At 50.9% G+C, this 12,729-nt stretch overlaps 4 protein-coding genes across 4 annotated transcripts; 2 read left to right on the top strand and 2 right to left on the bottom strand.

Moving 5' to 3' along the window:
• Nucleotides 1-78: 78 nt before the first annotated feature.
• Nucleotides 79-3,867, bottom strand: COCSUDRAFT_45782 (AAA-ATPase of VPS4/SKD1 family; the record flags this gene model as incomplete). Its single annotated transcript, XM_005651721.1, has 11 exons — nt 3,640-3,867; nt 3,310-3,452; nt 2,986-3,120; nt 2,800-2,868; nt 2,584-2,671; nt 2,241-2,458; nt 1,703-1,879; nt 997-1,202; nt 672-783; nt 388-508; nt 79-83 (listed from the first exon to the last, which is right to left on the bottom strand). The coding sequence occupies exons 1-11, from the start codon at nt 3,668-3,670 to the stop codon at nt 79-81; spliced, it is 1,305 nt and encodes a 434-aa protein (XP_005651778.1). The 5' UTR covers nt 3,671-3,867.
• Nucleotides 3,868-4,491: 624 nt separating this feature from the next.
• COCSUDRAFT_10998 (LIPOYLtransferase 2) lies at nt 4,492-5,442 on the bottom strand (the record flags this gene model as incomplete). The annotated part of the gene is made up of 4 exons (XM_005651720.1): nt 4,492-4,803; nt 4,915-5,031; nt 5,133-5,270; nt 5,377-5,442. The coding sequence occupies 4 exons, from the start codon at nt 5,440-5,442 to the stop codon at nt 4,492-4,494; spliced, it is 633 nt and encodes a 210-aa protein (XP_005651777.1).
• A 1,008-nt stretch (nt 5,443-6,450) lies between these two features.
• On the top strand, nt 6,451-10,138 carry COCSUDRAFT_55253 (hypothetical protein; the record flags this gene model as incomplete). The annotated part of the gene is made up of 8 exons (XM_005651719.1): nt 6,451-6,532; nt 7,005-7,120; nt 7,280-7,476; nt 7,658-7,818; nt 8,584-8,825; nt 8,963-9,154; nt 9,393-9,593; nt 9,995-10,138. 8 exons carry the CDS (start codon nt 6,451-6,453, stop codon nt 10,136-10,138), a joined length of 1,335 nt encoding a protein of 444 aa, XP_005651776.1.
• A 1,123-nt stretch (nt 10,139-11,261) lies between these two features.
• On the top strand, nt 11,262-12,112 carry COCSUDRAFT_55252 (hypothetical protein; the record flags this gene model as incomplete). Its single annotated transcript, XM_005651718.1, has 4 exons — nt 11,262-11,480; nt 11,595-11,619; nt 11,794-11,911; nt 12,031-12,112. The coding sequence occupies 4 exons, from the start codon at nt 11,262-11,264 to the stop codon at nt 12,110-12,112; spliced, it is 444 nt and encodes a 147-aa protein (XP_005651775.1).
• Between the last annotated feature and the right edge of the window lie 617 nt (nt 12,113-12,729).

Below are 12,729 nucleotides of genomic sequence, written 5' to 3'. Positions count from 1 at the left end.
GTTGCAAGAGCTAACCCTTGCTAATCTTCCATGCCCTCTCGCCCCTCTGATGCACCCCGTACACTCTCCCCTTTGCTTTCAGCCTGCGCGCATGCCCACCCCGTGAGTCTACCTTCGTTCGCTTGGAAACTGGCATAATGTGAAGCTCTTGCTCTTTGCACGGTTTCTTTGATCAAATGTGGCCATAAGCCAGCTTGCAGATGCAGATGGCAAAATAAAAATAATAAACCTCCACTTGCATGTGATACGCACAAAAGAGCAGAATGACATGCGGCGGGGAGGGACCAAAGATGTCCGCAAGGGATCTGTGTAGGAGCGCACAAGGCTGAATACATATATTCCCTGCAACAAAGTAGGCAGGAAAGGGAAAGGAGTCCCGGAGCTCACCCTCCTCCCCAAACTCAGTGGTGAAGTCCTCAAACACCTTGAGATCCTTTTGCGACACGGTCGGCCGCGCTCTGAGCAGCACCTTCTCAAAGTCACGCATGGAAATCAGCGGTGGGTGCACCTGCGCAGCAAAATTACCATTCTTCACACCTTACAGGACATTGATATGCATTGGCTGGCCATTTGACTCGGGCAGCTCAGTGAATCAGCACACTTCAGCTGGCGATTGCTTGAAAATTGGCACAGGCAATATGTCTTCAAACAGACAAGAATACCGCGCATACCTGTGGGGCAAGGCCCTTCTCTGCAAGCTCTGTCAGGGTGGTCTCAATTGCACCCGGCTCGCTTGGTGAGCACGGCTCAAACATTGCCTTTCCATCAGGCCCCTTCTTCTCCCTGTCGCAGACAGCGACACAGAACTCGCATGTCAGCCATTTGCAGTTTGAGCTTCGGGTTTATATGCACTGTCTTGCTGTTCCACATAGCAGAGAAAGCAGCATCATGAAATCAACACCGAAGGAGAGAAAATTCAAATTCAAACTTGCAAACAGACAGCCATGAGCATACTGCCATGGGTGCCAATAGCATGCAGTGCAGCTGAACACACACCTGAAGTGGGTGGCCTCCTGGGTCTTGCGCACGGGCTCCATGAGCACATCCTTGACCACGACGTTGACATCCGAGCCGGAGAAGCCATCGGTGTGCGCGGCCAGCGCCTCAAAGTCGGCCTGCGTCAGCGCGTTGGGCGTGTCCCCTAGGTGCACCTTGAACATGTGCGCGCGCGCCGCCAGCTCCGGCAGCGGAATGTACACCCTCTGCACCAGCGCATGCAAATGTTCATCAGGGATACACTCAGCAGCATCCACCACACAGGCAAGGCACATCATCTGTGCAGAGGACAGCACGCATGACCGATTCATCAATTACGTTATCAACCACAGGCAAGAACAAGCTTTCAATTCAAGGCCTGTGTTATCAACACTCACTGGTCCACACCATGAAATAAGATTGCAGACTGTCTCACAAAAAGCTTGGAGATTCTGCACATCAAGATTGTCCTAATCAGGACTGAATGCTCTGAGCCTGAATGCAGCAAGCGCATGCATGTCATGATGGCACATCGAGCAGATGATTGCCATGGTTGGCGGCAGCATCCAGCCATACAAGACATCTCTGGGCCAGGAGCACAATTAATGTGTTGCACACAAGCATTTCATTGTAACAAATAAGGGCACCCGGTCAAAGCGGCGGCAGACGGCCTCGGAATAGTAGATTACATTGCACAGAAGCATTCACTTGCAGTGAGGGAGCGCACCCGGTCGAATCTGCGGCGGACGGCCTGGTCGAGGGCGTAGGGGAGGTTGGTGGCGCCCAGGACGAGGACGCGGCTGTCGTTGGTGTTGACGCCCTGCATCTGCACCAGGAACTCCGTCTTTATGCGCCGCGAAGCCTCGCTCTCCCCATCGCCCCTCGTGCTGCACAGCGCATCAATCTGCACACGCCGACAGCCACACACGCATCAGCCACAAAATCCTCTCTGGAAAGCAGCCCCCTGCCGTTGACAGTGGAATGCGCACACCGGCCGCGGTCTAAATGATCCTTAGATTTTGCCTATAGCGCCTTATACAGCAAGCATCAGCAACAACAAATTAAGCACCACACATTAATGGACATCCCCTGATGGACAAAGCACTTTGCGGAATGCAGCCACATGGCAAGAACTGGAGACACAAGGGTGGACCCTGATTGCCGCAGACTGCCACGATTTAGGCGAGCAGCTTGACATGTGCAAATTAGAGAGTGGCAGGGCCGATGTGGCCGTACAGGGTGTGACCAGGGTGAGAGGGTCACACCTCGTCGATGAAGACGATGGAGGGTGCCTTTTCGCGCGCAAGTGAGAACAGCTGGCTGACAAGCTTCTCGCTCTCTCCCAGCCACTTGGAGACCAGATCGGAGGAGGACACATTGAAGAAGGTGGACTCCGCCTCTGTGGCCACCGCCTTTGCCAGATATGACTTTCCCGTTCCTGGCGGGCCGTACAGCAGAATGCCGCTCCAAGGCTTCCTCTTGCCTGCACTTCACACATGCGGGGTCAATGCCATAGCCCAGTCATGGGTGTGCTCATCATAAACAGGCCAATGCAGCAGGAAGCAAGGGTTAGCAGGAACAGATCGCTGTGAGTGCATGCGCATGTACCTGTGAAGAATTGCGGGAATTTGACAGGCAGGATGACAGCTTCCTTCAGGGAGTCTTTTGCACCCTCCAGCCCCGCCACGTCATCCCACTGCATGCATGCAACAAACCATTATCAAAGAAATGCTAAAGATTGTGCATTTTAACGCTCATCGCATTGAGCTGGCATGAGTGAAGTAGGTAATAATAAGGCGGACAATTAATTCCACCTGCACATACCTTGACATTTGGTCGCTCCACCATGATGGCATTGCCTAGGGATGACCTGAGCTTGTCCTTCTCAGACTCCTGCGATTGCAACCATTGCAGCATGTTATATGGTCTGCTTCGGCACTGGCCTACAGAAAAATTCTCCACTGCAAGCGCCTGCCCAAGGTGTCAATTGGATGCACTGCAGTGACTCACATCCTTTTCGCCTCCGCCGCCCCCTGGTGGCCGCGATTTCTGCCCCACTGTCCCATTTGCAGCTGATGGCTCTACTGTCTGCTGCCCATCCAGAAGACCCTTGATGAACTCGGCACGATCAAGATACTCTTTGAACTGCACTCCACCACAACCATCCCAAACTCAATGGTTATAGATTGCCTTCCCCAGGAGACATCACCATGAGAATTCCAACAAGACAGCGCAGAGTAATATGAGTCACCTAAGGATCTGCAGTCCAGGCAAGAAACATGCTGTGTCCTTTGTACATCCATGAAAAAGAAGAAAAGAGGTGTGTGTGCATACCTTTGCAGTGATGGCCTCTTTTGCGCGTGGGTTCTTCTCATATTTCAGGTGAGTGCTGAAATATTCCAAAGCTATTTTGTACAGGTCAAAAGCCTTTTGGTAGTTTCCAGCATTGTCCTCAGCAACTGCTTCCTTGACATACTCTGCAATCACATCAAAACAGCAATCACTTAGCAAGAAAAGTCCGCATCAGACAACAAGCAGGGTACAAAACTCTCCCATGAAGATCGTGGTCCTCCGTGCAAATGAAGAGGCCTCTTTATTTTTCAAGTTAATCTTGCGATACATGTCAGCTGGCACGCAGAGTAATCTGCAAGAAGGTCCTTTCACCTATGGCTTTCTCCTTGAAGTTACTATACATTTTCGTCCACGAGCTTCGTTTGCCTCTTTGCAACTAGAGGCTTCTTCGCTGTGCAGCCATCTCTGTTATATGATTCGATCAGCGAGGAGGTCTTAAGACACGTGGAAGGTTTGAGCAGATGTCTCTCTCGATTTGTTTGACAGGGTCAAACGCGATTTACGCCCTCCACTCTTTGCTCGGTCAATCCTATGTTGATTCTTCACTTTGCAAACGAGAATCCCGGGCTAAGCATCAAACATGTGACGTTGGGTGTCAGATCGGGGCAGTTTCCAACACAGAGACCTGTCAGATGCCGGGATGGGGTCGATGTCAAGAGGGAAGGGTACACAGGGTTGCATGCTAGGTTTCTTGCAAAAAGATTGCTACGTGCTGCCCCTCTATCAGCACAGTGCACTAATACCTTCTTTAAGCAAGGTCTGCGCAGATGGATCCAACCTATCCGCGCTGTCAGGACACTTGATCAATGGATTGGATAGGATTGGCCATGGATGAGTCACTTGACACTGTCAGTCAAATTTTGACTCAATCGGAATCATGCACGAGTGATCACTGATGCATGGAATGATGGTTATGGCTGCCATGATGATTCTTCAAGAAACTTCAAGATCAACATCAAGTGCCGAGCTTACAATCAGCATCATGCGCATCACAATTGCAATAGTCCCCAAAAGATTTGGTCAGGGACCATGGCCAGTTGTCCGACCCCGTGCCTCAGGCTGCCAGGTATGCCTGGAGCCTCCAAGTCGGACGCAGCAGCCGCTTCTGCTCTAGGGCCTCTAGATCATGATCAGTTGCAATATCTCAGACTTACAACCCAAACTTCACATTGCTTGTTCTTCAAGCTTCTCCCTGCTGATCTCTACAGAATCATGGTATCCAAATTGCTCAGCAAATGCTGTGGTGAATCTGGAGGCCACTTCAGCAGTGCTGACATGTGGCACTCCCAATTCCTTCTGGAGGGTGGTCATCTCCTTGTCGGCAATGCCGCAGGGCACAATGTGCGAGAAATAGGACAGATCCGTTGTCACATTCAGGGCAGCGCCATGCCGCGTGACACCATGTGATATCTGCACTCCAATGGCAGCTATTTTGCGGTCCTCCACCCACACACCAGTCCTACATCGGACTCTCCCCTGCAAATAGCACAGGTGAGACTTGCAGAAGCTCCAGATTTTGCATGTGCATGGGAAGAAAGAATCATGGACAGGGGCATGCACGCTGCATGTGTGTCTGCTCATACGCACCCTTGCTTGCACACCGTAAGTAGAGAGGGTGGCGATCAGGGAGTCTTCTAATCCCTCCACATAAGCCCTTGCTCCACATTTTAGTCTACGTAGATTGATGATGGGATACAAGACTACCTGTCTCGTCAAAGCAGCCAACTCAGAAGCTATGGAATGCGAACTGCCATTTGCCTGAGTCAGGGCAATGGCAGGGATTGATGATGGTCATTGAACTGCACCTGGCCTGGTCCATGAAAAGTGGTTTCTCCTCCTCGATTGATGTGCTCTATTCCTGCACCAAGCCTTGAAAGCTCCTCCTCGCTCTTTTTGAAGTCAGCAAAAGTGCCCCGCTTGCCCACTGTATACGTTGATGGATGCTGTGAAGAGGCAAACAGCGTGACCTCAGGTGAAGAAGAGACTGCGCTTGATCTTTTCACACCACACGCTTGGGGTCGCACAAAGGATCGAAAAGTTTGTCCGAACCTCCAAGATTATAAGTGTGTCTGCAGCGTCTCCTTGTGCAGCAAGGGAGGCCAGGTGCTCCTGCATTAGGTACTCACCCATGACACCTTTTCGGAGTAATAGGCATAACGCAGAAGGCAACACATTCACATAAAAGCTTGCCTGGCACTTTAGAGCAGAAGGATAATTCCAAGGCTTTCCTAGCGCGTTGCAGACGCGCAGAAGCTTTGTGGCCATTATTACGTGCTTAGATCAACGTCCTTTTCAGCGGACTGTAATTGCACTTACAGGCTGGTAGAATCTTTCAAGGCAGCAAGGCAATTGTAGGACATATTTGCTGCAGCTTAGAAGCTGAAGGTGCTGCAGTGCCAATCTACATTCTGATGTCGGAAATTCTGCCCAGGATTGGGCAGTTGTCGCTGCCACTGGGCACTCTGTGTTCCGGAACGGCAAATTTTGACTGTTGCTGCCCGACCTTGAAATCTACTGCTCAACATAGGGTGCACGTTAGAATACTATACGATGACTAAGGTGGTAATCAGCTGGGGATCGCCAGCGAAATGTCAAAAAAATCCTGAGTTGGCTGCGGCAATCTTAGCAGACACTGTTATTCTCGGGAGATAAATAGTAGTAGCGTATCTGTAGCTTGAACTTACCTTCCTGATGGGATCTAGCGGCAAGATGAAGTGTATGCTGGGTCTAGCTGGAGACCTAATTGTGGACGGTGAAAAGGTGACTCAGAAGCACAACAAAGCGGGTGGATGCCCCATCTTTGCGGGCAGCGTGCCGCCGTTGCAGCCTTCTGATCTCGTGTGTCGCGTGTGCAGAGGCCTGCTCTCACTAGTAGTGCAGGTTTGCCAGTCATTTGATCCTTCGAAGCCAGAAACTGTTGCCAGGGCTGCATACTCATGTGATCTCCTATACAAAAAGAAACAGCCCAAGATCGGTGACTACTGCATGTATTTTCAGGTAAAAATTCCACAGCGGAGCCCTCAAGCACAGCATGCAGATGGGGACAGAATTTTATATGTTTTTGGGTGCACCCTTGAGGGATGTGGCCAGGAAGAGGGCAGCTGGCGCGCATTGTCACATCATATGCGTGGCCAGACCACAGAATCATCCACTCTCCAAGCGATCTCTGATGCAACTCCAAAGGAGGGGGCTTCAAATGCGGAAGGTGATGGCACTCATTGGGAATGGGATGCACCAGACCAGAAAGAAAGTTTGGAGGGGAACAGCACAAGGGGGCAGCCTTGGGTAGCAGATAGCTCAGACGACTGGGGTTTTGATCAGAGCCAGGGCAGGCTTGAGACGTCACCAGCAAAGGAAGGTGCTTCAATGAGTCTTGAAGAACTCAGCGCCGCATTGGAAGGACTGACAACCTCTTCAAGCAAGGTGCTGAAAATCACACTGACGGGTGTCTCTACGCGCAAAGTACAGTCTCAGATTTTCCTTGCGTGTACACAAGCATTCCATTTCAAGCACATTTCAGTACTTACTTGTTGCGGTCGCAATTGACTGCCCGGCTGTGCCCTTTCACCAGGCATCGATCACAACCAGAAAAGCGCCCCAAAAGAAACAGCGCCATGCCGCATCAAGAGATACCAAAGGATGCATTCGCGCTTTTAACGACGTTCCCGCACTGCCAGAGTTCCACCTGGTGCTTGCGCCAGAGCCGGATGCTGATGGGCAGCTCAAGAGCTCAGAGCAGGAGCACGTCAAGGCCTTGCTTGCACAGTATCAGCGAGAGGAGGGCGCTCCAGAGGTACTCTTCCACACCCTGATGAAGCACAACTCAATTTTGGATTCTCATGCTAGCGTGATAAGATGAGGTAACCATGACATCCTTGCAAGTCCCACTCTAGCACCACCAACTAAGGTGACATGACGCAATCATGCCAATTACCGTATTACATGTGAACAGGTTGAGCAGCCATCGTCCTCTGGGCAAGGAGGGGCTGGCTGGGGTGGGGAGATTTATGAGAAGCCGTCAGCAGCCAGCGCAGACTTGGCGTTCCACAGATATGTCAAGCGCATGCAGCGGCAGCCGGACCAGTGCATCAGATGCGCGCATGGCGGCTCGCTGCTGTGGCCCAAGGAGCAGCCTCCGCAGCTTGACCGGTGCGGGACTGCAGGAGTGCTCTAGATCACATGGTTTGATGTGCATTCCACTCGTCCATGCACCCAGGCGGAGGACTGCTATATGTCTGCAATTCCAAAGGGTCTTCAGTGTCTGACCGTGATCACACTGGGACGAGCTCATGAGCACTGCTCATTGAGCAGTCTGTGGTGCACAATGCAGCTGCTCTTGCGGTCAGGAGCTCGTCTTGGAGGCACAGCTGATGGCGCCTCTCGTGCACATGCTGAATGAGGCTGCAGAGTGGCTGAGGGATGGCTGCGCAGGGCCTTCCAGGGCCACCGGGTTCTTGACTGCGCCCTTGAGCTGGGAGTGGCTAACGATCGGTGTTTTCAGTTGTGGAAAAGGTTGCAAAAGCTCCCCGGTGGAAGAAAATGCGCGCACCTCCTGCATTGTTGAGGAAAGTATTGTAATTGCCAATGAGTGACAGCAAATGGTGGATTGATCAGTCTTCAAGCAATGCCCATCCTGTGTCGATACGTGCAGAGCTGCAACAAACTTCCTCCTCAAGAGCCTGAACATGGCAGGCAAGGGTTTGGCCAGATTAGGCAACATTCGAGATAAGATACAGCTCAACATGCTGATCTTGCGTCGTCTCTGCGATCATTTCTTTGATGCGAAATTCAAATATAAACCAAAGTAATTACACGAGAATCTAAGCTCTGGTCCAGTTCTTGGCTAAATCAGTAAAAAGGGTATAGTATATCTGATCTAAAGATGCAAAGTCAGGCTTTTTCGCAACCGTCTTCTTTCCTCAAGAAAGATGCAGATCATTGCCATCCAAAGAGGCAAATTTCATCCCAGAAATTGCAACAACACAAACTGTCAACAGTGGGCCTCAGGAACGGTATTTCCACATCGACGTCCACCTCAGAATTTCTCAGCTCCAACAACATAAGTAAAAGCATGCAGCGACCTCTAGAGTCTTCGCTTAGGGCTATGACGACTTTGGATGCCGAGACGTCTACAGCACAAGCGGTTCCTACATCCGCAGGTGTTATTCCATGCTCACTGTCAGCTCTACATCCTTGACGATGTTCTATTTATACTCATGAAGATGAGTCATTTAAGGCAGTTGTCTGCTCCGACAGAGAGTGCTCGGACCATCGTGGACCTTGTGACACATGGCACACTTGCAACAGTGGGGGAGGACAATATCCCACTCGGAACCTACGCAAGCTATGTGCTAGATCAAGATGGCCAGCCCATCCTGCGCTTGAGAGAGCAGGCTGTGCACACTGCCAACATCTTGAGGAATCCCCGCTGCAGTCTCTTTGTACAGCCAGAGGACATGCCTGCCAGGCTCTTAGCCAGAGTGACACTCATCGGCCGGGTATGAAAGCTTCTCCCTGTATTTATTTCTCTCAATCCTGGATGCTCTTCACTGCTCCTGTCCATAAAGTGTAAACTTGCTTTGTTGTGCCATCGCACTGTGCAGCACGCACATACTCAGGGGTGTGTTTGAAACAGGTTGAAAAGGTCGAAGAGGCCGCTGCTGAGGAGGCATGCAGGAGGCATGCACAGCTGCACTTTGGTGGCGTGGGAGTGGATGCACCCCAGCCGACTGACTTGTTCTACCGACTAGTCATCGAGCGCTGCTTCTATGTGGGCGGCATGGGCTCTGCCTGCAAAGCAGAGGACCTCAGCGCCGAAGAATACAAGGTGAGCAGGCGTCTCTGTTCATCTTGTTATAATTGATTTGCCAAGATTGGCAACGAGTGCACACTGAATCTGCGCAGCATATTGCCCCTCCAATCCTTCTCGCCACTGCACTGATCACATGTGCTTGCTGATGAAAACATTATCATGCTCCGGATCTCACTGATCAACTCTCAGTGCGTCCCTTTCTGTAAGATGACAACGCTGCTGTGCTGATGCTGCGAGCTTTCCTTGCGCGCAGGCGGCAGAGGCGGATCCGTTGAGGGAGCATGCATCAGCGCTGGTGGACTACCAGAACAAGGAGCGCACAGAGGATGTACTGCGCATTGCCAGCTTTGCGCTGGGAGTCCCCCTGGAGAAGCTGGAGGGCGCGCAGCTGCTGTGGGTGGACCGCCTCGGCATCTACCTCTTTGCTGCCACTGTCGGCGGCGCCGGCGCACAGGTGGGGAGACCTGCCATATATAGCCCCAGCGACTGCTTCCTGCTGTGGCTGCTGATTTGCCTGCGCCTGCAAGAGACTGTGTTTGATCAAGCAACTTTCAGAGAGAGCTCAGCTTCAATTTGTGAGAAGCGGGCGCCCGTGTCAGGCCAAATGCTGTCTCATTCCCATCCTGGCGCTATTAATCATCTCAACTTCGCGTCCTGCACCTCAAGCTTTCTAGCCCTGATATATGTGTAGGCAGCTGCTATTTCCTCTAGCTTGCAGAAGCGTCATGCTGTATTGCAGTAGATTGAAGTGTCACGGGTGTGTCGACCTTGGTTACTGTCTACAGAAAATGATGTGACAGTTTTGACCTGCAAAGGGATCAGATGTTGATGGAGCAAAGTGCATGTGGTGTGCAGGTCGTCCGTGTGACATTTGCTCGGGAGGTGACTGATGAGAGGGATGCGCAGAGCACTCTAACGATGCTGGCCCAGGTGGCCTGGGAGAGAGAAAGAAATTACATCCCCATCATGTCATCCGTGCCAGACCCTGTCTCCAACTAGTGACATTATGCAGCAGATCTGCTTGTCTCTAATTAGTCCTGCAATATCCAGTCGACGCTGTAAAGGATCTCATGATGTGCATCTCCAAATGAGGAACATGGGGAAGAACTTAGCAAGCATTAATGTTAAGAAATGTTAACCTTTTTTTAGCTAGCCCCGAGGTACCTTAAGGCTAGCTCAATCCAATTTTGAGTCAAAGAGAGTAATATTTGCTTAGAGGTCAAGCACTTTGGCGTCCCATCATGATACGTGGCTTCCTTCCTTTCCTCTACTCCCCCATGTACAACCTTGAGTTCCTGGCTAGGAAACATGAAGGAAGGAAGCGATGGAAGCTACAAGCGAGGAACGGGAAGCTGCGTATGCCGGTGATAATTCGCCCTCTGTCTCTGTCACTTCGCAAAGCACTAATCGCAAAACATTCACTTGAGAAATTATTGTTCATCCTCATATAGAAACTCTTATCGATCAAAGCAAGCAACCTGGCCAGGTAAGGTATCCCGCTGCTGCTTGCTGAACGCGTGAATGCCGATGTTAGCTTTTCAAGGAAGTACACCCAGTTTTGAAACCTGCAACTCTCCATTTATATATGTACTGCTTGTTGTTACTGCATGGGATCTCTAGATTGCCTCATGCATCACGTTTTACTCGCATTTCCTGACCTGCCTCAAGGGCGATGTGATTAGAAACCAATGCCCCGTGAAGGTCGCCCAATTAGCACGATGTGGCTGTACACCTTGCCATTGACGCTGGTAATAATTGTACTGGCATACTATGGGCAACGAAATTGCTCTGTCAAGACGGTGAATGACTCCTGGGCCACGCAGTGCACGGTGCCTAGCCATTCAGCCCTGCCAGGTTTCTTTTCGACCTTCCCCCGGACTCAAGCACCTTTCAAGTCAATTGAAAGCGCGTCCCGGTTTTTGCCTGCTGCGAAGACACCTCATCAGCAGTGTTGCTGGTCTTTCTGGGATAGGTGTGCACAATGCTCCTGGCTTTTAATAGCCATGTGTTGTGCTATCAAAGTGTGCAACCTTGTCGGAAATTAAATCACTGGCTAGAGTGGCTAGCCTGGTACAGTTGAGTGTCTGTAAGCCTTCTTCATTTACTTGCAGGCCTCTTTAACATGAGCAAAGCAGGGGAAAAGGACCCGGACTTTCCTTACACCCACCTGTGGGTGAGTGCTGATGGGGAGACCCACATCACTGAGGCCAAGATGAGTGGGTTTGAGCTGAAGAAGTACGCTGAGGATCCGCAGTATGTGAAAGAGGGGCCTTCTCCCAGCAAAACAGTGTTCACACAGCTGAATGCTGGCCTCGAACAGGACTTCCACCCCTGCCCTCAGGTGTGTGTCTGCCATTTGTCTCTGCACAATGCATGTTACATTACACTCTAATTTGACAGCTTAAGCAGAATCTACACTCTCTTTAGGATGCTGATGTAAAATGTACCGGTGCAGGTCCAATTTGTTGTGACTCTCTCAGGTGGGAACACACTATCTTTGCTTAGCAACGAACCATTATGTTGACATGGCGCATGCTGAAAAGGGGCCAGCAAAGTATGCTGTTTCTGCTGGCAATACTAACTTGCAGTATCGACAAATATCATCCTTGAAAGTTGTCGTTGGCCACCAAGTGAATCTCTGGATGCTGTGGCAGGAAAGTGGTATGTGAAAGCTACAGATGGTTCTGTGAAGATCATGGGCCCGGGAGATGTGCTCTTCCAGGATGATGTCAAGAACAGCCCAGCCAAGAAGTCGCCCGGCCACTGGTCCGGGTACGGCTCGACACTTGATTCACACGCCATTTTCCTAAATGCAGGCGAATGTTTCTGCCATGCATGCCCGCTGCAAGTGCGCTTTCTTGGTTGATTAATAATTTTGTTGCATTGCACAGGGTTGTGGGGGACTGGCCTTGTCAGCAGATGGTCATCCAGGTGTCACGCAAGCCAGAGGTTGACAGGCCAGGAAGCTTGTGAGGGTGCTGCGTTGGACATTTTTGTAGATTGATTGGCCAGGGCATGTCATATGATTGCAATGACGGAGCACACAATTTTCTTGCTTGCTGATTAAGAAGTGCCCAATGGCATTAGTGCTACCTGAAAGGCGAATGTATTCATTGCCAACTTTGAATGCAGTGCACCTGGCTTCCAGTTGATGTTGATACCAAGCAGCCAGCGCATTAATCACCGACACAAAATGGCGTTGGAGGCAACAGTGGTAATGGATTTTTTCAAACGCTGATATGGTCCGGAGAAGGTCATTCAGTTGTGACCCGTGGCATGGCTGCCACTGGCACACATGGCAATAGCAACGCAGTCATTGCATGATGATCATGATCATATGAGAGTTGCAAGCTTGGTACCTTAAAGGCAATGGTGCATGGAATCCATGATCTCACGAGGCTCCATGAGTTATGAAAATGAAATCGCAGAAGTGGGTACTGCTGCCTCTAGTTCAATATTTTCACGATATTGTCTCAGTGACAGCCTCATGCATGCATTCAATGTTGCGAGAACTAGTTGCACTCGGTGCCGGCCTCGGTCCCCTGGGCCAGCACCGTGCAGTGACTGAGTGCACACGGTCCCAGGTGGGC

Source organism: Coccomyxa subellipsoidea (assembly GCF_000258705.1).
Source record: "Coccomyxa subellipsoidea C-169, whole genome shotgun sequence".
Taxonomy (NCBI): domain Eukaryota; kingdom Viridiplantae; phylum Chlorophyta; class Trebouxiophyceae; family Coccomyxaceae; genus Coccomyxa; species Coccomyxa subellipsoidea.
This window is presented reverse-complemented; position numbering and strand designations above follow the sequence as displayed.